Source organism: Nylanderia fulva, unplaced genomic scaffold, assembly GCF_048542155.1.
Source record: "Nylanderia fulva isolate GAGA-0341 unplaced genomic scaffold, ASM4854215v1 Scaffold23, whole genome shotgun sequence".
Taxonomy (NCBI): Eukaryota; Metazoa; Arthropoda; class Insecta; order Hymenoptera; family Formicidae; genus Nylanderia; species Nylanderia fulva.
In genome coordinates, this window is record NW_028190293.1 from 1,380,943 (window position 1) to 1,406,047 (window position 25,105).

A 25,105-nucleotide genomic window follows, 5' to 3' on the forward strand; every position below is an offset into this window, starting at 1 on the left:
ATATATAACATTCAAAATCTTTTCTCGGAGAATCCAAAAATTAGAACTGTTAAATTTGTACAAGCATCGGTTTATTGCACTTGCAAAAATACAGTTTGAGACGTATATAATTTATATCGATTGCATACAATTAGTTTAAGACACATTCTTTCAAGTTAAATGACCGTGTCAGTTTTGTCAAATGTTTATTTCTCTCATATTGTTACTCTTTGGTATATTCTACGAAAACCAGAGAGTCAACGACATCCTTAACAAATTACTCTTATTAGAACTGTTACAAATAATTAGTATGACAATAGAGACTTATAGCCATAATATTTTTTATCTGTTTTCTCACCTTATAATCACAATTAGCGGAGATATTTTCTACGCTTCTCAGCTCTTAAAAAAATAGAATAATGAAAAAATATAAATCACAAAATGTATATAAAAAATTATTAATCATGACAAGACTTTTATGAATTTATTTTTTCTTTAGCAAAAATTTAACAAAAAATAATTATCTTATTTATATACTTTCTCTTTATTTATCGGAACACACTTTCTAAATCGATTTCTATATTCCTGTATATTTTACAGAGATACTCTGTATATTAAGTTACATTTTATATTTTCAGTATATGTGTAATAAATAATGCAAATATCTTTTCTTACTAAAGGATAAGATCCACTTGATATCATTGTTAAATCGATTGTGCATTTTAATGATGCATACTTTTAATTTAATTATAATTAATCTTCTTTTTTTTCACAACAATTAAGAAGTCTATCTTTATTAAGATTAATGGTTTGAACGTATTTCACACTTATTTTTTTCTCGTTAGTTTTGACTCGTTAATTGAGCGAAGTTGAAACTGGCAACTCATCTAATGACTATCTTCTAATCTTATTCTACGATCGACCTCGTTACATATATGACTTGCGACACAAGAGCCTGCGAAAATTAGGTGAATTAAATGAGTTGATAGAAATTTATTTTCACGAAATGAACCGCCTAAGATTCAAAATAGAAAAATTATTTCTCTATTTTCATTTGGAAATATATGTAAAAAATGATTGTGCCGAATATAAAATGTAAAGAGACTTTTTTTGATGTTCATTAATTCAGAATAAATCGAATTCCTTCAATTTATGTTTTTATTTTATTTTATTAGAATTAAAAAAATTAAATTCGACAATATTGAAGTTTTCATTTAACCTTTTCTAAAATAAATTCCTATCAATTCCCTTTTAATTTTCTTATTTTCAACAGAAAATGCATTTCATCCTGCTTCTCCTCATTCGTATAAAAACTTTATCAAAAAGTCGCACTTGTGAATTTGTAGAAAAGAGGATGGCTTCTGCGATCGCTTAGCGACACTCGATATATGTGTGTACATATTTATTTTGTGACAAAAAGTTCTTATCAAATATATATATATATATATATATATGTATATATAACTAGACTACTCAAACGTAGCGAGCAAATCGACGCATCATAGAAAGCGAATTAAAGCAGATAAAAAAATTCTTCAGCGGTAAAAACGCTACCTTACAAAATTCATAAATGATATAATCAAAACTCTAAGATTTTTTTAAAAAGCCATCTGAATAATATATTGTTTTACATACCATAAGGAAGTTGATCCATTGTCTCACTGTCAAAGGATATTATTCAGAAAACAATTTTCAATTTCGAGAAAAAAATCGAAATTGCAAATTAATATACTACTCTTTTCCTCAGAAAATATTTCTAGAGTATTCTCACTCTAAAAAAAGACATGCTTTCAAAATAAACAATTGTAACATATTCTTCTTTCGAAAGAATATTTTCGCGGTGATATCTTTGCTTCACTTCTCAATATTAAAATCGATACGATGATGATAATAATACTCGAAGAATGGCGATGCGTTTTCACAAGGCAAGTCTTCTGACGCCGCATTCGCAGCAGAACTTGGCGGTTTCCGGAAATCGCTGACCGCATTCGTGACAGAATTTCGACATCTTGTATTTGTTCATCGTCGTCTGAGTCGGCGACGTGCCGTTTCTGGGGACGTCCTCGTCGACACGGCCGATCACGTCGTTGGTGCTGCGTCCATGATGCGAATATTTGCGATTTAAACTGAGGGACACACACACGGAACTGGGTTTTAAGCACGCGCGAACACAGGTGAATGCAAATGATGAATGGGCGTGATCAACGCGTCTGGCGATGATTAAAATTTATAATTACTAAATTTACAAAGTACAAGCATCGAAATTTTCAGATCTATAAGGAAAAAGCCTCCTTGTTTTATCAAGAGTTTCTATTATGTGTGTCTAAATAAGTGCGAACAATTTTAGGAGATGATTCTTTGTCAAAAATTAAGGGGGTTTCTTATATAAACATATACTCTTATATTTCTCTCTGAGAAGTTACACACTTTTCTAAAGAAAGAGGTAAAAATTAAATTTTTTTCTCAAATTTCAGATTAATTATAAAAATTAAACGAAAAGTATCCACCAAGTTTTATTTTTTTGTTGATATATAATTTTTAATTAATTAAATTAAATTTAATTAATTTATTATTATTAATTTATTAATTGAACCTCTCTTTAGAAAAGTGTAACTCCTCAGGGAGGGAGATATAAAAGAGACCTCTTCTTAATTTTCGACAAAGAATCATCTCCTAAAATTTTTTGCACTTATTTAGCTACACCTAATATAAATATACAAATTGAAGATAAAAGATATAAAATACATTTGCTGGTTGAAAAATGTTCAATATTTCTAAATAATGAATTATTAATGAAAAACGATCACTTGAAAATGCAATGTTAAAGACCAACCTGCTGTAGGCGGAGTCGTTGCTCAACTTGCTATGATCCCTCGGCTTGTAGCTATCAGGCGAAGACAGTTCTCCATCACTGATGAGGCTGCCGTTCCGCTGTCTGTCACCTCCGGAGCTGGATAGGTCGAAGGATTCATTATTGAGGAAGGAGCTCAGATTAAAGTCATCATCCTCCTTGAAGCTCGTCATCAGCTCGTCGAACATCGAGTTCGATCGCTTGACGTCTAACTCCGAGGAGGAAATGATCGAGCTGAGACTCAGGTTGCTGCCGGACAGGGACGAGTAATTGTTGTTGCTCCGATTGAGACTCTGATCCGACGACCTTGACAACGACTGATCCTCGGCTATCGTCGAACCCTGGACCTTCCTGACATCGTTCGAGATCTTTCTATCGGAGCCCAAGTTGCTTCTAGGCGCAGACGAGGCCCGGATCGAATTGGACCGATCGATCAACGGCTTCGTGACCGCAGACGTGACCTTGTCGAAGGTCATGCGGGGTCTGTCGGCGCTGCCGACGACGCCGCGGCGCTCGTCGACGCCCAACGCTTTCGATTTATCGATTATGACTCGCCTGCCCAATTCCTTCACGGGTTTCAGACCCGTGACATCTGTCATATCCTTACTCGGCAGAATGGGCTTCGAGAGGAAGATCTCGCGCGAGATCGAGTTGGTCTCGGTGGAGTCGCTTGAAAAGTCGGATACAACATCGTCGAATTCGATGGGAGGCTCTATCAGAGACGACCTCCTGTGAGGGAGTGGATATTTCACGAAGGCGGAGGAATGAGAGAGCGGATACAGATTGTTGTGATTTTGTTGGAGTTTAGGACTCCCTGTCATGGATTGGTCGCTCATGTCCGACAGCAGATCGTTCATTTGTTGTTCGGCCAGCAGAAACGGATCGTAATCCTTATTGCTCGTGCCGCTGAAATTAACATTTTAGAGATTAATGTCATTTTTCTTCCTCTTTGCAGAAAATAGTTTTGTACAAAACAACGATAAACAATCCAACGATATTGCGATGTGCCTGATAACGAGGTGCGTCTTCATCTTCTATATTAAGCTGCACATGTGCGCCAATCAATTTTTCAGGCAAACGTGATGAACAAACATTCGTGTATAACTCTGACTCGTGATAGAACCTACTCTTGCTAAATGTACATCATAAATTTAGAATCAATTTTTTGAAAGTTAATGAGAAATAAAAAGATTTTCGCGAAAATAAATAATAAAATATTTTTCGCCTTTTAAAACTTGATATAAATTTTATTTTAATCAGAGAAAATTCAGACTTTATTTATAATTAATTATATCATCGAAATATTGAATAAATTAAAATTTAAAAAGTTATGAAAAATGATATTCTATTTTGAGATATAATTTCTTTAAGAAGAAATTTATTCTAATAGTTTTCATTCCAATTCTAGTGTGCGGACACCTAATATAATGCTCTGAATTAACTAGATTAAAGCTAATCTAACTAAAAATAAACTAAACTAAATCAACAACAAATACATTTTGATAAAATAAAATCAGAAATCTGCCATGAGTCATTGGTTCCACGTTCTGGAACTTACGTTCTAGCTTTAAGCACAAGATTAAAGTCCGGCCTTCTGCGCACGTAATTGCACCAGGCAGGACGTGTCGCCAGTTCAATTTTCCTATAATATTGTTAAGACATTAACTACATAACTACCGACCTACCGAAATATGTAAAAGTATATACGATAATAAGAACGAAAAATAGATACGATTATTTTTTACAGTGCAATCAGCAATTCTATACAAATTTGACCACCAATTAAACAGCAATTTTTACAAACTTATACACACTGCAAAATTCTACTGTTTAAACATTAATGTCATAATATGACTGAGTCAACTGCACAAAATCAACGTTGCAGTTTTTTATATACTAATTAAATACTTACTAAACATATTAATTAAATGCTAATATATTCTACAGTGCATATACATTGCAAGATATGAAAAATTGAATAAAGATAATTTTTCTCTATTTAATATTCTATTTTCTATCTTAATACTATTTTCTACTTTCTACTTCTACCTTCGCTCGAACGATGGACTCGGAACTGGAGGCAGGATACGGACTCTGGGATTTCTCTTAGCAAACTTGTATGAATGTGTGTGAATGGAATTCAGATCGATGAATCTATTTGATGAGATCCTCGAAGCTTTCTCCCAGTACGATCTTTTAGAATCTTCTCTCGTTTCCGCCAAATCGTTCCTTATATCAGGCAGATCTCTGAACACTCTGCTCCGTCTCGGCCGAATTATTTCGATGCTTTCTTGCTCATAAGCATAATTCGTTTTGGGCTGCCTGATGTTCGCGAGGTCTATAAATTCGATGGAGGATATCAAGGAATCGGTGCTGTCGCGAAGACGATTCATGCTCTCTTTGATTTTGTGTTTGATTTCGATGGAATTTACTGGACGCTCTTGCGTTCTTCTGGGCAAGTCGTCTTTGGAAAAATTGACGCTTGTTTTTAAGAAGGTTCCGTCGCGCCGATACTGCGTCTTGTCCTTCAACATGACTGATGACACTAAATCATTAGCGTCTCGTGTGTTATGTTCTCCAACACACACAATAAAATCACTGTCATAATCAAATTCTGCGTTGTCTACATTGTCTGCGGTTTTCTTGCGCAAACCTTCGCTTGTTATAGCTTCCGTTTTAATAATCGAGCGACTTGATTCATCATTCGAACGTCCGTCTATGTCCGTATTGAAATCTGTTTTCCGATTTCTCAAGCAATCTTCGCTATTCTCGAAATTGTCGAAATCGAAGAATTCTTCTTGGTGTTGTCCATTGAATTTAACTTGTACAGGTATGTTATCTGTACATGTATCTGACTCATTAGCAAGTATTGCCGAACTTTGTGGAAGTGATATTTCAGTATTTAATTCCTTTTTTCTCTCAGCATCCTTATTATAGAAGATAATTAAATCATTCTTGCGTATTTCTTCATTTATTTCTGTTTCTTCAGCATTTTTTGTAGAATATTTTTCTAGACTATTAGCTCGACTGGATGAGACTGGATGGAGAGAAGGTGATGTTGCTTTGATATTTTCTGTTAGATCTAATGAATTACAACATATTGCATTACTTTGACATGGTAACGTTTTATTTTCAGGATCAGCTCGATTACTGCAACTATTTAAAGACATTATATTATTTGTATCAAATTTATTACATATGAAATCTGCCGCGTTTTCCTGTTTGCAACATGCATCACTTTCGTATTGTAATATTTCATCTTTAAGATTGAAATAATCTTGCGTATGATTAATGAAGTTATTTGAAAATGTTAGACTATTTTTATCATCGGTACGAAGCGTTGGCTCTTCATGTTTTGAATGAAAAGGTTCGAAAAAATCTTGAAGAAGATCTGAGATGAGATCATTATTATTGTCAGTGGAACTCACCTTTAATTTTTTGAAAGATTCCTTGTATTCCTTCGATGCATTCTGTAAATGTTGAATATATTCGTCAAAATCCGATAAGTTTTGCTCATTTTTTTCGATTGCAGTATATTTAATACTTTCAATAATTCCATCATCCATCGCTATCTGTTTATCTTCTTTATCTTCTCTATTCATGCTTAATTTATCGAATTCTGCAACGTCATCCATTCTCTGTGAACCTCTTTCATCTTTGATATTTATTTCTAGTTCCTTTCTATCGTAATCTGCAATTTTATCCTCTTCATCATTTAGCCTCTGATTGTTTTTATCTTCAGTATCGATATTTAATTTTTCCAATTTGCGTTCCATCACTTCAGACTCTTTATTGTTCTCTTTCCAACTATCTTTGCTATCTGTTTTTACTTTAACTATTCTATGCTCCATTACTTTGGCTTTAGTGTTTTCTTTATTTTTAATATTCATTTTTAATTCTTGCTCTGCAACTCTTATCTCTCTGTCACTTGCTATAATTTTTCTGTCCGATTTTCTTTTATTAATTTCATTTTCGTTTTCTCTGTCCTTGAAGTAAAATTCTATACGAGGACTGTGTTTAATCGACTTCCTTTTATTATGAAGAATCTCTGGTGGTTCATTGTATATATCCTCCGAATCTTTTATCAAGTAAGTCTGATTCAGATTCTGAATGCTATTTAACCATATGCGCTTGTCACTTTCCAGTTTATCAACTTTGCTGTTTCTTAATTCGTTGTTGATTTGTGTAAAGTCGTTCTTCGTGATCAATTCTTTTTCGATTCTATTTTCCTTTTCGATCTCGTTTCCTTGCTCGCATCGTCGATCGAGATCGAGCAGCTGAAACTCCTGTGAGAAATTATAACTGACAATAGGATCGTTATATTGCTGATTATTTTTCTTGCGACTGAGCTGCTTCCACGTCACTAATTGATCGTCTTTTTGCGTATCCGTGTGTATCCTGCAAGGTTGCACAATCACGCCTAGAGTTTCATCGTTCACGGCGATATTGTTGATCGTCGGATGACCTCGACTTCTGGCGGAAACGATATTTTTCTGTGCTTTGACAGAACAGATTTCTCGATTTCTCATTTCGTCGTTTAGAATGCGTTGGGAGAGTGTTTCATTCCGATTATTTTGTTTCCTGGATAAAGTGGTAGCCGACGCGATCTCGTTGGGGAAGACTAAATCTGCATTGTTTTTGGATTTCGCAGGAGTCACAGGAAGAGGACGACGGGAGGATATAGCGAAATGAGAGGATCGGCACGATGTCGGTGTCAATGTGTCATGATCTTCTGACCTGAGGAGAAGGAAGGACTAGGATCAGGGATGTGCGCGATAATCATCAGGAGAAGGTCGTCGAGGAATAATTAGAAACTATATTTTTTTGAAATGGTCAATTGCATGAAAAATATTTTTTAAATATGTACTTATGCTTTATCGAGTATTCGAATATTTTTATAAATTTACATCTTGCAAAAATGTTTCGATTATTTTTACAGCACGTCATAATTTATCATAGAGTGCTTTTAAGCCTCATCCTTTTTCCTTCTCCTCATGGGCGACATTAGGTATCACGCGCTTATTTTTATCTTGTATAGAATTATCGAATTTTTATTTTCTCTCTTTTGAAAAACGAAAATAATAAGATGAAAAGATAAAAATCTTACTTGTTTGTCCGATCGATGAGACGTGACTTCATAGGTCCAGATGAGATAGGAGATTCCTTGAGCTGTCCAGGACGTTTTCTGCATGAAATATAATAAATCATAATCGAGTCAATTATAGAAATTTAAAAACGGGAAATAAAATATATTAATACTTAAAATTATATTTTTCTAATCTATTACTATTTCATTATTAAATGAATTTTCTCTTTTTATAAATGAAGAACCTCGAAACAAACTTGAGTTTGAGAAACATACTTACACAATAGCTGGTTTTTGCTTTGTTGGACTCTGTCGATTGCAACTGGTCACCGAGACACTTTCCTTCGGCTTGACAAGAGCCGGTGACGACGCAGAGGTCTTGGCACTTTGGTTCACCGCCGAGCCGGGGCTATATTTTTCACGAGTGATAGCTCGCCGGTTCTTAATGACTGGTGCTTTGTATCTCATGCGCGCTTCTAATCGCTCCTTCGCCAAGTTTGTCGCCGGACTCATCGGCATCCGGGTGATCCTGTCTCTGCACCAGGCGACGTGACGGTCGTAGGCTTTGATACCGAATTGTCGATTGCACGTGGGGCACGTACCCTTCTCGTTGGCGCGAGTCGGCGCTCCCGAGGGGATCATTGAATTGCATTGTTTATTGCTCGAGTCCATCTGGAAGAATAAATTTTAGGTATGAGAATTTATATTATTTGAGATAAATTTATTATTTTATTATTTATTTCTTTGATCATTTATATTTAAAAAATTTTTAATTTATATAATTTGAGATAAATTTATATTTTATTATTTATTACTTTTATCTTTAGTATGAAATTTAATTACAAAGGGAATATTTTTTAAAGGGACTGCAATAGAAAAAATCACGAAAGAACTCACGATTTCGCCGCGCGCCTCGCGGATGGTCCGCAGGAAGTCGTCGTGGGTCTTCTTCCAGGAGGACCTGGTCTTCTCGTCCTGATGGTGTCGCCGGGGCTCCTGCTTGGGCAGAAATTCAGCCAGTTCGGTGCCCTGGATCCTCTGCTTGGCCGAGTCGAAGGGTTTGCGCTTCTTGGTGGCGGAGCGCTCGCATATCCTCGCGTGCTTCTCCAACGACTGCGGCATGAACGTCCTCGCGCAGATCGCGCAGGGCAGCAGAATCGGCGGCGGCGCATCTGCGTCCATTTACACCGTCCAGCGATTAATGAGCTCCCGTGATTTTAAGTCGTCGCGGCAAGTGCTATATTTTTCTTTTTTTTTTTTTTTTATTATTAAGACGGATCAAGAGCTCTCGCAAACTTAACTCTCTGGTCGCGATTATGTCTTATTTATTTTCTCCGTACATCTAAATTTGTTGTTCTGTCATTAAAGTACTGCGCGAACTAGAGCCTAGAAGACGTTTTTCTGTTTCCGTTATTATATATTTATTTTCTATTTTTTTTTTTAATGTCAAAGGGCACCAAAGTTATGGCTGGGTTAGTTTATATACGTAAATTGCGATTCTGCGAAATTTGTCCCCGACGTCATATGGAAATTCGATCTGACTCACCCCTTGTTAATCGCTATTCATTCTGACAAAGGCCACGAATCCGCGAATAATCGATATTTTCGCCGACAACACGTCGAGAGATCGCCAAATATGACAACAGATATACGTCAGTATGTAACGCGCGCAGGCGTTAGACACGTGCTTGTCATCTCAGCTACATAAATTGCTAAAAAGAAACTGCACACGACCAAAAACTAATTTAAAATCTGCGCGTCTCAGATTTAAAAAAATTATACATTTTCTTGAAAAAAATTCTTTAATATTATATATTCTATTTTTTAATTATATTTCATATATATTTTCATAAATATATCTTTTTTTTTAATTATGTTTAATATATAGATTTTAATTATATTTAATATATAAATTTTAATTATATTTAATATGTATTTTAATCATATGGAATATATATTTTAATGATATTTTAATATATATTTTAATATACATTTATACTCTTTTCCTAAGTATTTTGTGATGCTATGATACATGTACTCTCACTTTTGTTCTCTTTCATAAAAACGCGGCAATACAATACGCCGCTGCATATTGAAAGTGTAGAATCTAAATTGCAAATTGCACTTTCTTCGATCGCAATGGAAATTGCGCAACGAATAGCTACAGAGTTCTCTTCTTGCGAGATCGTCTCGAGAACGCCCTAGTTATTACGAGTTATGCGTTGCGAGATAACGCACAATCAATGAACCATTCAATTTTAAAAATCACACAAGTCCTACACGTTTCCTTACACAAGTTCCGATGACACGAATCGATAGATTCTCAATAGTTGTCATTTTGCATTATAATTTCCGGCAAGACAAACAGCACAAACGTAAAATATGACTAAAATTGTCCGCACGATAACAACGTCACTTTTTTACACGTCGCACCAGGTGAGTTTCGTCGCATCCTGTCGGTCCTTCGAAGACGGGAATTTCGCGATGACAGTTTGACTTATCTCGATTCTGAAGAAGGATTGAGCGATCGATCGCAAGGTGCGCAATATCGCGTGGACACCTGCGGCGCCGATGACGACGTCGACGAGGACGCCGAAGAGTCGCCCCCGCGAGAGAGACTCGGCACATTCTCGCCTACGGACGAGCAAGCTTCCTTTTTTAGGCCTCCCGCGAGGTGAACCTCGGAGCGATCTCGGAGAACGTTGGAGTTTCGTCTTCCTTCCGTTCTCCGAGCGAGAAGAAATACGCCTCTTATATTTATTCTCGTCTGCGTCGAACTTCTTTTTATTTTCTCGGTTACATCCGAAGTTTGAAGTATATTTAAAATAAAGTTAAGTATATATCTTAAACTCGTGGTGATCCTTTATTATCTCGTCTCCAATGTCAACATCAAGCGACACCATACCCACGTTTACATGCAGCGGAAATGTGGGTCACCGCGTTTGCCTTCTCGTCCACGATGTGATTTTCTACATCCCAACGCGTGCATTTTTTTTTCTTAAAACTCTATTTTTTCGATTTCTAATTTTTATCCAATTTTTATAGATTTTTTATTTTTCTATTTGTTAATTTTTATTTTTCCTATTTTGTTTTTTTTTTATATTTAGCTTTGCATTCTCGGATGCTGGGGACCAAGGATCTCTCTCTGGGATCTTTCATGCGAGAACGCATGAAAACAAACATCGCGACGATATAAAATGATCTCATTCCGTCGAAGCCGCTTAACGACGCCCACGAACGACTGTTTTGCTTACGTTATTTTACTCTTCTAAGCGAGTCGCGCACGCATTAGAAAGAAACGACGACAGAGTTTTTTCCACGTTCTTCCCGCGTCATGTCTAAGGTCGACGGGACTTTTAATGCATTTGCTAAGCCGGTGCAAATTGATCAGTATGCATGCGGCGGAGGCACGTTATTACGACTCTTATGGCCGTTTTTAGACGTGAGTGAGAGGAAAATAAATGCAGCGTTCAGTAACGTTATCTAACGCGAAACAAAAAATCAATCTTTCAGTCTTAAATTTTTTTAAATTACTGTAAGCAATTTACTTTAAAAAGAAGATATAATTCCGTAGAAAAAAATACAAATTATTGTATTATTTTTATAGTAGAGAGAATTCAGGGTTAAAAAAATAAAATATTTTTAATAAAGCTTTTTTATCTCTTCTCTCTCTTTTTAATTTAATTATAATAATTTAGTGCTTTAAACGACCATGTTTGCTTTAGTTTGATTTGAAAAGTAAGAATATCTCAAGTGTGTATACCTGTTCAAATGTAAACAGACATCTACGGTGATCCGAATATATAATATAATAGTAAACACATAACTTCCTAATTTCAGAAATTCCGAACTAAATTAAATTCCACAAGGAAATTTGATTGTGTGTTAAAATTCGCAAATATTTTTGACATTCATTCAAACTCGCACTTTAACATTTTTTCTCCTCGTAGAGTTCCTCGTTTTTATCGCGAAATACACTTTGTGAGACAGATCAGAATAAGCACAAAGTTCGCATTTTTGGACACGTCGATATTTTACAAAATAATTATATCTATAATTCGATGATTAGAATAAAATACTGTCAAACCATACTTGAGCAGACGAGAATTTTACCTTTCTCAGGACACAATTCGATCCAAGTTTCGCGGATAGAAAGTGGCGTCTTATTAGGAGCTTCGTTGGGAAACAAGGCCTCGTCGTCGAACGGGGCCTCGTCGTGGAACGGGGCCTCGTCGTGAAACGGGCCTCCGTCCGCGAGTCTCTTCGAGACGCAACACAGCATCTGATTGCGAGCACATCAAGACACCGACTGAGAGAGGCTGCGCGAGTTCAAGCCGGCTCTGGTTGTAAGAGCGGCGCTCTTACAATCGTTGTAATCGCGACGAAAGTTTATTTTCGGTCCCATTGCTGTCTCACAAAGTGCGATTTTCGCCTTCTTTCTTTCTACACCTTGCCGTGCAACGGAATCAATAGTGCAAAGTGAAAGAAAAAGTATTTGACCTCTTCTATTTTTAATAGAAAGTATTTTTTAAATATATATTTTTAATTTTTAAATTCTATTATTGCTTATATGTATATGAAACCGTGTAAATTCAAGCGCCATACTTGTAAAATATAAATTAAAATTCAAAAATGTGCAATTGGCAAATAAGTTGAATTAAATTGGAATAACAATTTTGATGGAATTCCTCTTGACATAATTTCCTTTGCACTATTTCTTTTTTTCACAAGTCTCGTTATGATTATTAATTGGTGATCACAATTGATTATTTTATATATACCTACGATAAAACATTATCGAACTAAAGGAAAAAGGAAATAATTTATCGTACATTAATGTTTTCATTTTTTCTCTAGAAAATTATTAAAATAAATTTGAAGAAGAAGAAGCAGTTGCAAATATGCGATGAAACCATAAGCGTATATAGTGATTATCTACCACATGCATCCTTCTCGCGTCTCCGTTCTCCACGTGCACTTTGAAAATCCGTTCTAAAGTCGCTCCCTATTACGAAATAGAGGTCGATAGCTTCTGTGCGCCGAGACAGTTTCCTGCAATATTTCTTGTAACTGTGCGCCGGTGACCGCGGTCACGCTGTTTACCCTATAATTAGAATAGACGGGACCCGGGGAAAGAGCGCGCCGGAGATGGACGGCGACGACGACGACGGGAAGAGTCACGGAGTAAACGGAACCGAGAATCTCTCGCCGTGTTGTCGTTCGCTCGTCGTAAATATACACGGAACGATGCACACTGCGGACTTACTTACCTTCAGCTTCAGCCATGTTAGTCGTTAAGGGAAACACTGGTCGTTATGGGAACGCGTACCGTGAACCGTGCGTCATCGAGCTCTTCTCCGAAGTAGGGATCGTGCACCCTTTTCAACCTTTTTGCGATACTCTCCATTTCAATCTGGAAAAGAAAAAAATTGTTGTATTCTCTTTTATATAAAATTATTAAAATAAAAAAAAATCACGTGAAAACATTTTCGAATTTGCTTTCAACTTCAAAATACAGATTATGAAATGAATATTGTACGCTTTTAAAACTAAAAAAATTAATTAACATTCTCAAGTATTTTGTCAAAATATTTTTTATAAAAAAATTTGCATGACTTTTCAACAAAAATTAAAATTATATTATATTAATATATTATCAATTTTATTTATTTATATTAACAATTTTTATGAAAAAATGTGTTTTTACTTATAAGAAATGTATGAAATTTAGAAAATGAATATTATTTTATTGCGTGTCTTTTCTTTTACTTTGTCTTTTCATCATGCCAAATTAGACGCGTTCTTCTATTTTTTAAATATTTTTCCAAAAATATACCATGTGCTGAATGTAAAATTTTGACATCTGTCATTCAAAGACGTCTGTTTAAGCTGTTTACAATTTGAACCGCTCCGAACGCGTCAGCTGATCGGTATGCAAACGTCAAACACGTACATAAATATATATATGCGTATACACAGTCTGAAGAATAACATAATACATCTACCTTTTATAACTACACTATGTTGCATTTTATGAAATCGAGAAAAATTGTAAATATGTTGAATTATAATCATAATTCATAATTTTTTAAAATACGATATTCAATATATTAAAAATTGTATATAAAACGTATATTAAATTTCGATGATGTTCATTTTTCTTATGGCATTTATAAAAAAATACATTTTTACTAATTGTGAGAACATAGAAGATTTTGTTCTACTCTTAAAATCTTATTAGTAACATAAAATTTAATTTTAAGAGGTATTATAGTTTCTTAAAATTTCGCGGGCTTATGGCTGAATGATACGTCACTTATCATCATAATGATAATTAACCTTCGTCAACGATAACTGTATATTGTTATACTTTGTGAATCAAGTGACATCGATGCCACTCGACTTCGAGTTTCAAATACGTAATATATAATATACCTATATTTAATTTGACCTAAATCATTTAAATAGAATAAGATGCAGCATAGTAACAGAATGATAACCATTTGGAGATTCTTCGTCAAGAATAGTCCCACTGTTTCTCAGGTACTTCATACTTTAATGATGTATATGCTTAATTTATGCAAATTGCATAATTATATAATTGCATAATTATATGATTGTACAACTGTGGTTATGTGAAATTTACATATATTTATTACGTATATTACAAAATTATTTTGCTAACAAGAATACATTCCACTTGACATTACAAATACTTTGAAGTATTTGAATTGAATGACTCGAAGTTTTTGTAATGCCAAGTGAAATACCTCTCACAAGTCGCGTTAGCTCGAAAATATCGAACTCGAATCAACTCGAATGATATCAGCACAAATCGCGGGAACAATTTAAATGATGTGCAAAAGCAAACTTCATTTCATAATACTATATAATAATAATAAATAATTTTAATTAGTGATATTGCTGACTGTTACAGACAATAAATATTACAAGAACTTTATCTACTGAAAGAAAATATGTGGAGACGACGGAAAAAGATGGGGTAAATATATATTACTATTCAGATATATTACAAATACTGTTTTCTTTTAATTTAGGGAATGTAATTCAAACTTGTAACTATTATACAAAAATTTAATCTAATTTTTATCGACTAAAAACACTTAAAAAATTTTTAATTTTAATAATTTTTATTTATTACTTTTCTTTAATCTTGTATCTTAATCCTTTAATTAAAAAATTAAATTAAATTAAATTAAATTAAATTAAATTAAATTAAATTAAATTAAATTTTAATTTATTATACTTTCCTTAAAATTAAATTTATCTAAATGTACTTTTACTAGATATTATTAGCCTCACCTTATTTCAGATCAGAACCATCCGTTTGAGCGACTCTGCTTCGCGCAATTCCTTATCGTTAGAAATGCTGAAGATTTTGCTGAGAGAAATCAAGAGAGATGAGGACAACAAGAATCTTCGATCGATTCTACTGATATCCGAGCCTGGAAAAGTGTTTTCCGCCGGACACAACTTGAAGGAACTGGTCCGTAGTATTCCACTTCCGCAAAATCTCCTTATACATATTCATCATACAGAAAAATTATTATAGTTTACGTTTTAGTCAGCTACAAACGCCAAGTCCCATAAGGACGTATTCGAGACCTGTGCAGAACTGATGCGGGCCATTAGTCAGAGTCCAGTGCCGGTGATCGCGGCGGTGGACGGTCTAGCAGCTGCAGCTGGTTGTCAGTTGGTCGTAGCATGTGATATCGCGGTGTGCACGGAAAGAAGTTCCTTTTCTACTCCAGGGTATTTTGCAAATAACTCGTCTCATTACTTATTATTATCCTTTTGCTCATTATCCTGTTAAAAATACTATTTTTATTAATACTATTATATTTCTGGCAATCACATTAATATTAATTTTTTTTAGTTAATTATTACTTCTTACGTATACTTATTAATGCTTCTCGCAGGGCAAATCTCGGAATATTTTGCTCGACTCCGGGTATACCGCTGGTGCGCAATGTGCCAAGGAAGAGGGCGATGTATATGCTCTTCACGGGACTTCCTATTTCCGGCAGAGAAGCTTACGAGTGTGGCCTCGTTAGTAAAGTCGTGCCCGATGATAAGCTCGGTGAGTCACTATCGCAAAAAGTCATTATTTAGAATTAAAGAGAAATCGGTTATGTTATTAAATTAATTTAGATGGGACTAATAAATTGGTTAATAAACGTTTTATCAGATGTGAATGTACAATTATTAAATACTCTTGATTAACAAATGATTAAAATAAAGTCTCCAGTGATCACTATAAAAAGTATTATTAAATAATTTTTATACTTTAATTTTTTAGACGAGGAAGTCCGCCGAATTATAGATGCGATCAAGATGAAGAGTCGCTCGGTTGTGCACATTGGCAAAACATTCTTGTACGAACAAATGGATCTCGATATATCGACGGCATATTTTCTGGGCACAGAAAAAATGGTGAATAATTTAAAGATGAAAGATGCTCAAGAAGGGATACGAAGTTTTCTGGAAAAGAAAAAGCCGAATTGGTCACACAATTATGAGAAGAATTAATTACATTCAAATTTCGAACTTATCTTTCTCTCTCATTATAATCATGAATTATCCTATTAAATGTAACATCTTTTTATATACAAAATTTTTTACAAATAAATTGTACTTTTTTACAACAGTTATAATTTTTTACCTTACATACATATTATAATTTTAATATTGATACAAGTTTTTTGAAAGAAATATATATTATAAATCACATCGTTTTAAATGATGTCCTAGACGACTAATCATATAGAAATAAGTCTTTGAATCTAGACACACATGATTAAGTATTATAATAGACCGAAGTTAATTTTTGATAAAAGTTAATTGATTTTATTTCATAATTTTGAAATTTCCTGCTATTTAAATTATAAATATTCAAATATTGTACAATTAAAAAAAACTATTCTATTTTAAAAGAATTTGGCTGAATCAAAGTTTAAGTGATATTCTCAATTATTATATGATTGTTTATTTTTGGTCCTTAAATCTGAGTTGCACACGAAAGCACACGAGAAAATTTTATGTAATATAAAATTAAAATGAATAAAATATCGTGTAAAGGAGATTTGATTGCAGGATTTCAAAAAAATATATCGCAGAATCTCGAGAGATAATCCCACAGAAGAAAAAAGACGTAAACATGTAATAATAAATCATGTTGTATTTTATAAATGAGCTAGTTGCAGTTCATAAATGTAGTAAAATGTATTTACAATGTTGGTCAAAAAAGAAATTAGTTGAGGCTATAAGATGAAACTTTTGATTTAATTTTTAATTTTGATTAAAAACTATAAAATCCTTTGTCGCAGAAAAGAAGAAAGAAAGAGAAAATTCAAATTCAGTAGATTGTAAAAAAATAGATAAAGAAAAAATATAAGTTCATTTTGTGTAAAATTTCAGAATTCATCAAACTTGAAGAGTTTATATATTAATTGTGTAATGTATTTATTTTGTGTATTATGTACGAAGAAGTAATATTACAATTTCATGTCAATTAAAGCAATTTAAAAGTCAAGTTCACAAATCTCAGATAAAAAAACAACATTCATATCAGCATTAACAAACAAACCGTGTTATTTAATCTTTTAAATGAAAAATTTTAAAAATGTTTTAATTAAATGCATCTGCTCTTATATGCAAAGATTACGATAATATCGTTAATAACCGATGTTCTGTAAAAAATAATCATGTTGAAAATACGTGAGAGACTTTGCATATTTATAATTATAATTATATTTACTCGGAAATTTTCCAACATGAAATTTTCCACAGGAAATTTTAGAAAAATTCTTGTCTAATATCTTTTCATTCCATAAATATTTAAAATTTCTTGAATCTTTCGAGTTTTTTTCCTGTTAGTTGCGAATCAAATAAACATTTACCAACTTGTCACAATTTTACATTTTATTTAGTGATCATTAAAACATCATATCAGTTAAAGTTTTAGCTAATATGTACCACAAACTGACCCATTTAATTTTTACATCATGATAGACGAGAAACATATTTATTACAAGAGAAAATAAACAAGCGATGACCGACTATTGTAAAAGATTCGTAATATAGTATCTTATTTTCGGTCTCGTTTCGATATAAATTTGTTTGTCGTGATAAAACGGTGCCCTCCTTCGCGAGAAATCTCCGCTTGTGGTCTTGCACTAGACTGATGAAAAAATGACATTAAAATTTTCAACGTTTTATCCAATTAAACATTGACAGGCAATCCAATTATAACGTCAATATATTATTTACAACGACAAGTATATAATTTGTATAATTGCATTGATATGCAGGAATATGCAAAACAATATTCGTATGCACATTTTTTGAGCGTATTTCTAATATTTATTTAAACGCGTTTTTAAACTTTCACTACAGCTGAGTCAGATGAATCAGAACTAATACGACTCTCGAGACCAAATACTACGCAGAAGATATCTCGGTTCCTGGGTTCCAAGATAAGCTCGGATAAGTTCGCGGTGGTCGGACAACACGCGTCAGATCGAGTATCTCAAAGGCCGCTGATATATTGATCTTATTATACCGTGTATAACGAAATAAAAAAAATTATCTCTCTGTTCGACTCTGTCTGATCGACTTGCTTGCTTTTTCCCCGACCGAGCTTATAAAGAGACTTCGTGGTCGCGCCGGCGACCAGTATCGCTCTGACTTTTGTTATTTTAATGCGCAAAGTCGAAGAGATACACACGCGATACGTATATCACATACAGGAATAGCGAAAGCCGCTTTCTCGTATATCAATAACAAAGACAAAGCTCACTGTTGGTTGATGAATCTTACCGAGATTGTCACTGCTGACAGCTGCATGAGGCTTGAGGCTTTCCGGAGCATCGAAACTCGAGAAGTCATAAGACGAGACAAAAAGATAGGAAGCACGCGAAAGGAGAGCCTGTCGAGACGAAGACGATTCACCAGAAGACAGATAACGGAGTTGTTCTTCGAGAATTGCATCGGTCAGTCGACTTTGACAAAAAAATGACAAAAAAATTGTCGTCTCAGAGAATTGCATCTGCAATTAAAATGGAACATATGTTATCTTCGAGAAAGAAAAAAAATATTACAAAGTGCACTAGTGCAATCAAAAAATAAATATATATAAATATATATCTTCAATATGAAACAAAGAAATATTTTAATGCAGTAATAGTAAAAGATTACTGTGGCAATTATTATTGAGAACGAAGATCAAAGTTGTTAATAATAATAATAGTGATTAATGTGAAAAGCGTGATATGACTAATTGAAATATAAATATGTAGTCGATCGTGACACACACACATGCATATGTTATATTTTAATTTCTTACACAAATAATCTTTGCGTATTTCTTCACTGTATATTTATTAATAATGAGTAAATTAATTAATAAAATAGTAGTAGTAATTTTGTAAGAAATTTAGAAGTAATAAACACATGGAATATGATGCTTACTGTTTGTTCTGGAAACGTCGAGATTAAATAGCTCGATCTCTCACTTTATTTTGATAAACAAGTATAGAATGAAAATAGACGACTGGTTCAGAATAGAGGGGAGTAGGCGGGATTCCAATATCATGGTATTTCTCATCTTGTTTATATTGCAGATTGTGGGAAAAAAATGGCTGCTATTCCGCAGAGTGCTCTTGCAGTGCACAAAGTTCGCTGTAACAACGAGCGTGCTGTTTCAATAATGTCTGTGAGAGGGGAAAAAGGAAAGAGCGAAGAGAAGGAAAATATGTTCAAGTCTTGGCGTCCTTTAGAAGGTATAAATCTCGGAATTTTTCAACTCGTCTCTTTTGTTAAAAATTTAATTTTTATAATCTATTTATAATTATATATATATATATATATATATATATATATATATATATATATAATTATAGGCGTCCGCAAGTTTTTGCAGGGAGGAGCATAATTAAATTTTTTTTGTTTCTTAGTATTTTCTCTTTAATGTTTTAAATTCAATTTTTTAATTTTATTTCAATATTTTTATATCAAATAAAAATTGCAAATAAATTCCAGTGTTTATTCACAAGAAGAGCAAACGCTTAATTTTTTTATTGACGCGGACGCCTATGTATATACAATTATATGTAATGATTATATGTTTTATATTTAATTTAAATAAAATAATATATTTATTAATTTAATTTTTAGTAAGAGAAGAAAGAACGTTTTTGCGCGCTTGTTTGACTTAATATAAAATGAATGTTACTTACGTGCAGGCTGGGAGCTGACGCCGCTCAAGTACAACAGCAAGTTGATGAATAGTATTTGGGGTCTGTACAACCGCTACTCGGTCCACAACTTCAAGAAGAACGCCGATGCCGAGGAAGGGGCACGCGGCGTGGTGGCCGCGGCGATCTGGGGCGCAATTTTGGAAAATCGCCCTCCGGCCGCCAACGCCGCTGCTACCACCATCGCGGATGTCCCCCGAATTATGAATACCGGAAGTGGTCTCTAAACACGACGCGGCCATGCGATTCTGAAAAATCGCTTAAAGATGACAATCAATAATAATCGCTAACAATCGCTGACAATCACACACTTTTATACATACATATAATAAGAAAAAACATTTACTTTATATATATCATAAATAAATGTTTTCTCTTTATTTTAAAAATGAGCACAAATAACGAGAATGCATAATTGAGCGAAATACGGTTATAAATTCGCGAAATATATTGTTCATATCTAATAATATATGCGATTAATATAGCGAAATGTGATCATAATGAAATAAAAAAATAAATAGGCAAAATACTGTACCATGTGTTGACACTACTACTTTATCTACTAATAAGTTAAAATACAATTAAATTTATTATGTTCGTTCCGGAACAATGTTCCATCGATGAAATTTCAAGTTCTTCTACAAATGAGGTTATTTCAAATTCAATTACATCGAGGTTAGCGCCATCTGTCGGCCATGATCCAAACTTTTTTATGTCAGCTGTCAGCTGTAGCAGTGTAGAATTGATCTTTTGATTTGTATAAAGTCGCCCAGTGGCGCGTTTGATGTGATTGTGACTTTTTTAAACAAAATTGATTTAGTCAATAAAAAAAGAGAAAAGAGATGGCTCTTTACGATAATCAACACTGGCTCCTGTCACACATCAGGGACAGCTTTCTTGCTATGGACGATACAGGCATGTTTCTAAACCTAGGTTAGAAAAGTCTGACAATTGAGTCAAAATATTTATATATACTAATCATCAAACAAATTATTCTGATACTGAATATTAATAATATAATAATAATAATATTGATAATAAGAATTCTTGATGAAACATCGTTGAGAAAGAGAGCTGTGTTTATCACAAACATTACTATTTTTTTGTTAGTCAATAATTTGATTTAACAAATTAAACTCAAGATCGTGGTCAAATGTTATTATAATACAAATATTAATATTTAAATGATGCAAATGACTATATTGTGTCGATATTATTCTTGAAAGGTATGTGCGAAATAGTAATGCTTGGAGAAGATATTCCTAAACAATTGAAAGCAAATGGAACACTGCAATGTTATCCTGGTATGGAGGATAGTGATGATGAAGATCTAGTTGCCCTGGCAGAATCATATGACATACAAATGGGTATATAAACATCTATTTGTTATGATTTTGTTTTGAAAGGCACTTATAAATATAAAACAAATCAGAATTCGAGAATTGTTCAGCTTAAAATTATTTAAAATTTTAATAGTGCATATTTTAATTTTATATATTTAAATATTAAGTTATATGTAGATATATATATATATTATATATATTTAGATATAATAAATTATTCTTTAACTAAAATATTTTACTTACAATGTTCTAGATATGGAACCATACACTCACAGACAGAGATCTAATACTGCACAGAGACTGGAAAAGATGGACATAGAAAGGAAAAAGGCGGCAAAAGTCAAACATGTCAAATGGGAGCACAATCTTAATGCTATCACACCGACAGACCAATCAGAGTTGTTCCAAAGAAAAGACTTTCGTAGAAAAGCACTTCCAAAAAAGGGTCAATCTCTTTTGTCAGAACAACTCGAGAAATGTCCAAATTTACCACAGAATCCATTCAAAGATTATGCTAAGTTTGATGGAAATGTATGTTCCATTGGATTTTCTCTAGTTCTATTCTAATGAAAAAACTTATTTCCAAATCGTTTTAAAAGAATAAAAATTATATTACAAAACTTTGTAAGAAAAAATAGAAATAATATATTATTAAACTTTTTAATAGATTTGTAGTAACTTATTTTTGAAAAACATGGACTTATGTACTTATTTGGAAATTCCTTTATAGGCACAGGTCGGCATTCCTGTAAGAAAATATAGAATATTTATGTGTATGTTGCCAAAAGAGGAAAGAATGTATCCCCTTCAAGTGGTAGTGACGCAGATAGCACGAGTGTTGGACTTTATCGGTCTGATTTGTTACAAATATGCAAGTGAACATCCCGATCATAATTTGAAGTCTGTAATAAATTACCTTATGTCACCAGCACGCACATGCTTTATTCACGAAGTTTTGCTCGTTATTTTCAGGGAAGACATCTCGCGTTATGGACTGTATATCACTGAGGATGACGGCGAGGTTGACTGGGCCTTTCCTTGTTTAGACCCGCGAGAAACTATCTCCAAGTTTGAATTTACTACACTGGGTTTGATCGAGATGAAGCCCAGTGACAGAGCGCGGCACAATACTTTCAGTTGTGTCGTGAAGAAAGATGAGGAGGACCTGGAAGGTAAAGATAAGGAACAGGAGGAGGTTGCGAATGATTTAGCTAAGATGGAAGGTCATACTACTGCAATGGAGGCACCATTATATCAATCATACAGGTAGTTTTCTAATAATTGAATATCATAAAATAATAATTAAATAATAATTGATCATGAAATTTATAAATATTAGTGAATAATTAATAAGGCAATATTTGAGTCAATATGTTTAAATGTCAAAAATATAAATGTCTTATGATTTGTATATCTAGAGTACACATAATTAACAAGATGCGAGCAAAGACTGAGATTCATCTTGGGATATCGGGTGAAAAAATAGAGATAGATCCAGTTATAACGGGTAAAGGTGCTGCTAGGTTTTGGAATAGACAACGGGCAGTCAGTTATCACATAGACAATATTGCTTGGTGTGAAGTGACCGAGACTAAGGGATCAAAAACTATGTTCACCCTGGTTTATACTCCGCAATCCAGTGCTCCAGATAACTTTCTAAGTTTGTATTTAATTACTTTTATCTTAATTATACATATAACTATACATATTTTTTTTATAATTATAAAATTTTTTTTCTTTATAAAATAAATTTGATAAAAAATAATACTTTTTTGAATTTATAATATTTCATACATTAAACATTCTTGTATAAGTATTTCATATATATTATTCTAATACTATTCAATACTATTACAGATCAAAGTCATTCACTTCATCAATCGGCATCGTTTAAGAATCACGATTTTGAAGCGGATTCTGTGACAGCTGAGGAAATCGTACGAAAAATTAATCATATTCTAGAATTACATAGCAGCCAATCTAGAAAGGAATATCTCGCGCAAAAGGAAAGAAAAGCTGCAAGAAGAAAGAGCTTTCATTTATATAGATGACAGCTCTACTGGTTACTTTGTGCAATCTTAGATTATTTGAAGCATTGAATATTAATATGATACACGACGTGATCGTACGCGCACATGAGTCGCATTGAAACCAAAAATACGGTCGAATTAATATTCAGAATTTCGTTGACGTACCAGACATGGAAAGTAGACGATCACTTCACAAACATAAAATTTAATATTGTATATTATTGATAAATTATTTTGTATTTATTATATTTCTACTCAATCGGTGTATGTGATAAATGTATCAATCAGAATCATTGTACTATCAAAATAAGTATTGTATAATTAATCGTGTGTAATGTCATATTTAATTAAGTGTTATTTATATTTTTACTATGAAGCTTCCTTATTACCTGCAAATTTGTAGACTTGTAAGAATAAACGATATCTAAATGCAACATCTATTTCATTCATCTTCTAGTTTTATAATATTTTTGGTAGCTGTAGATATATTATTTTCCATCTTTTCTATAAATTTTTGATTTAATCTATGTACATGTTGACTGAGTGTAGATATTTTTAGTGCCGCATCAACAATTTTCTGATTATTTTGACAGATATGTTCATAATTGGGACGTGACAGAAGGAAATCTCTCTCAGATTCTGTCAATAGATTTTCATCAAAAACTTGTCCTTTCATACTGTTTTTCTGCTTAGTCAGATTTTTTCGTTGAGTCTTGCGTTCCCTGTATTCTTGTTGCCAATCTTTACGCTCTTGCTTGAGCTTCTCTATATATTCTTTCAAATTAAATGCCTCGACATCTTTCTGAGCAATACATTCTTCGTTGACTTTACTTGATGAAAACCTGTTTCTATTAGGTGTACCTTCATTGCCTAGAAAAAGATAATTATGTATAAAACAAATTTAAGAAAATTATTGGGCCAATTAACAAGACAAAATATAAATAGGTTTTTAATTTATTACATAAACATTAAATGAATTAAATAAAACATTAATTAAATAAACATAAAAAATCAATTGTTTATGAAAAAAATAATTATATTTATTAAAACAATATTATAACATAAAAATAAATACATTCCTTTATCACATTAATTTTATAGTACTCTAATATCAAATATTTCATATAACTTATTTTTATAACATTTATAATTTTTTAATAAATTTTTATAATATTTTTAGATTAAAGAATTAAAATTTGAAAGTGACAATTTTTTAAGATTATGACACGTTATTTTGCAAAGTGAACTAACCTTCAGTTTGGTCGCAAGTTATAATTCGCGTGTGGAAAATCGACGACCTCCGTTTATAGACCGTCTTCTCGGACTGACATCCCTCATCGACGTGGGAAACATCGGTCGTAGCCATTATCGAGCAAAACTTCTTATAACATCACGTCAAAATGTTGTTTCTCGCTGCACAACATGGCGGCATAAATTTCAAACGATTTCAAACGAATTCGAATCGGCGAATCAGATGATTTCAATCATAAATCACACATGTTATGAGAGATAGACCTCGTAACGAAACAACGACGAGTTCC

At 33.2% G+C, this 25,105-nt stretch overlaps 5 protein-coding genes and 2 long non-coding RNA genes across 13 annotated transcripts; 4 read left to right on the top strand and 3 right to left on the bottom strand.

Annotated features, from left to right (window-relative positions):
• Positions 1-49: 49 nt before the first annotated feature.
• On the bottom strand, positions 50-16,562 carry LOC114932393 (uncharacterized). 6 transcript variants are annotated; one of them, XM_085483148.1, is made up of 11 exons: positions 16,224-16,562; positions 15,832-16,025; positions 15,240-15,743; positions 13,187-13,329; positions 12,030-13,020; positions 8,814-9,088; positions 8,197-8,588; positions 7,938-8,015; positions 4,389-4,472; positions 2,813-3,736; positions 50-2,072 (listed from the first exon to the last, which is right to left on the bottom strand). In XM_085483148.1, exons 5-11 carry the CDS (start codon positions 12,196-12,198, stop codon positions 1,898-1,900), a joined length of 2,097 nt encoding a protein of 698 aa, XP_085339274.1. In that variant the 5' UTR covers positions 12,199-13,020; positions 13,187-13,329; positions 15,240-15,743; positions 15,832-16,025; positions 16,224-16,562; the 3' UTR covers positions 50-1,897. The 6 variants fall into 6 exon arrangements, with proteins under 6 accessions (XP_085339274.1, XP_085339271.1, XP_085339272.1 ...); XM_085483145.1 differs by having other exon boundaries at positions 50-2,105; positions 16,224-16,559; XM_085483146.1 differs by having other exon boundaries at positions 50-2,105; positions 15,240-15,755; positions 16,224-16,559.
• On the top strand, positions 8,321-9,697 carry LOC146723124 (uncharacterized). The gene is made up of 2 exons (XR_014924760.1): positions 8,321-8,607; positions 8,780-9,697. It is a non-coding gene; the product is annotated as an uncharacterized LOC146723124 (long non-coding RNA).
• LOC114932419 (enoyl-CoA hydratase domain-containing protein 3, mitochondrial) lies at positions 14,246-16,584 on the top strand. Its single transcript, XM_029304605.2, has 6 exons — positions 14,246-14,459; positions 14,854-14,919; positions 15,250-15,423; positions 15,502-15,689; positions 15,857-16,017; positions 16,237-16,584. The coding sequence occupies exons 1-6, from the start codon at positions 14,391-14,393 to the stop codon at positions 16,464-16,466; spliced, it is 888 nt and encodes a 295-aa protein (XP_029160438.1). The 5' UTR covers positions 14,246-14,390; the 3' UTR covers positions 16,467-16,584.
• A 1,830-nt stretch (positions 16,585-18,414) lies between these two features.
• LOC114932375 (uncharacterized) lies at positions 18,415-20,725 on the top strand. Its single transcript, XM_029304542.2, has 3 exons — positions 18,415-18,928; positions 19,559-19,717; positions 20,180-20,725. Exons 1-3 carry the CDS (start codon positions 18,745-18,747, stop codon positions 20,416-20,418), a joined length of 582 nt encoding a protein of 193 aa, XP_029160375.2. The 5' UTR covers positions 18,415-18,744; the 3' UTR covers positions 20,419-20,725.
• LOC146723125 (uncharacterized) lies at positions 18,577-19,712 on the bottom strand. Its single transcript, XR_014924759.1, has 2 exons — positions 19,407-19,712; positions 18,577-18,984 (listed from the first exon to the last, which is right to left on the bottom strand). It is a non-coding gene; the product is annotated as an uncharacterized LOC146723125 (long non-coding RNA).
• Positions 20,726-20,787: 62 nt separating the features above from the next.
• Sin1 (SAPK-interacting protein 1) lies at positions 20,788-23,998 on the top strand. 2 transcript variants are annotated; one of them, XM_029304525.2, is made up of 7 exons: positions 20,788-21,124; positions 21,418-21,558; positions 21,788-22,065; positions 22,265-22,434; positions 22,507-22,800; positions 22,953-23,194; positions 23,392-23,998. In XM_029304525.2, exons 1-7 carry the CDS (start codon positions 21,034-21,036, stop codon positions 23,583-23,585), a joined length of 1,410 nt encoding a protein of 469 aa, XP_029160358.1. In that variant the 5' UTR covers positions 20,788-21,033; the 3' UTR covers positions 23,586-23,998. The 2 variants fall into 2 exon arrangements, with proteins under 2 accessions (XP_029160358.1, XP_029160366.1); XM_029304533.2 differs by having other exon boundaries at positions 20,788-21,106.
• On the bottom strand, positions 23,990-25,077 carry LOC114932387 (uncharacterized). The gene is made up of 2 exons (XM_029304549.2): positions 24,816-25,077; positions 23,990-24,434 (listed from the first exon to the last, which is right to left on the bottom strand). The coding sequence occupies exons 1-2, from the start codon at positions 24,928-24,930 to the stop codon at positions 24,007-24,009; spliced, it is 543 nt and encodes a 180-aa protein (XP_029160382.2). The 5' UTR covers positions 24,931-25,077; the 3' UTR covers positions 23,990-24,006.
• Positions 25,078-25,105: the final 28 nt, after the last annotated feature.

What these genes read in the sequence shown, in the direction of transcription:
- LOC114932393 (XM_085483145.1), bottom strand. Translation starts at nt 12,198, where the DNA reads ATGCTGTGTTGCGTCTCGAAGAGACTCGCGGACGGAGGCCCGTTTCAC. An exon ending in GCGAGGCGCGCGGCGAAATC is followed by an intron (nt 8,589 to 8,813) that starts GTGAGTTCTTTC and finishes TTATTCTTCCAG; the next exon opens with ATGGACTCGAGCAATAAACA. An exon ending in AAGCAAAAACCAGCTATTGT is followed by an intron (nt 8,016 to 8,196) that starts GTAAGTATGTTT and finishes TATTTCATGCAG; the next exon opens with AAAACGTCCTGGACAGCTCA.
- LOC114932419 (XM_029304605.2), top strand. Translation starts at nt 14,391, where the DNA reads ATGCAGCATAGTAACAGAATGATAACCATTTGGAGATTCTTCGTCAAG. An exon ending in ATAGTCCCACTGTTTCTCAG is followed by an intron (nt 14,460 to 14,853) that starts GTACTTCATACT and finishes TGACTGTTACAG; the next exon opens with ACAATAAATATTACAAGAAC. An exon ending in AGACGACGGAAAAAGATGGG is followed by an intron (nt 14,920 to 15,249) that starts GTAAATATATAT and finishes ACCTTATTTCAG; the next exon opens with ATCAGAACCATCCGTTTGAG.
- LOC114932375 (XM_029304542.2), top strand. Translation starts at nt 18,745, where the DNA reads ATGAATCTTACCGAGATTGTCACTGCTGACAGCTGCATGAGGCTTGAG. An exon ending in GTTCTTCGAGAATTGCATCG is followed by an intron (nt 18,929 to 19,558) that starts GTCAGTCGACTT and finishes TTTATATTGCAG; the next exon opens with ATTGTGGGAAAAAAATGGCT. An exon ending in GTCTTGGCGTCCTTTAGAAG is followed by an intron (nt 19,718 to 20,179) that starts GTATAAATCTCG and finishes ACTTACGTGCAG; the next exon opens with GCTGGGAGCTGACGCCGCTC.
- Sin1 (XM_029304525.2), top strand. Translation starts at nt 21,034, where the DNA reads ATGGCTCTTTACGATAATCAACACTGGCTCCTGTCACACATCAGGGAC. An exon ending in AGGCATGTTTCTAAACCTAG is followed by an intron (nt 21,125 to 21,417) that starts GTTAGAAAAGTC and finishes TATTCTTGAAAG; the next exon opens with GTATGTGCGAAATAGTAATG. An exon ending in CATCCCGATCATAATTTGAA is followed by an intron (nt 22,435 to 22,506) that starts GTCTGTAATAAA and finishes CGTTATTTTCAG; the next exon opens with GGAAGACATCTCGCGTTATG.
- LOC114932387 (XM_029304549.2), bottom strand. Translation starts at nt 24,930, where the DNA reads ATGGCTACGACCGATGTTTCCCACGTCGATGAGGGATGTCAGTCCGAG. An exon ending in AACTTGCGACCAAACTGAAG is followed by an intron (nt 24,435 to 24,815) that starts GTTAGTTCACTT and finishes ATCTTTTTCTAG; the next exon opens with GCAATGAAGGTACACCTAAT.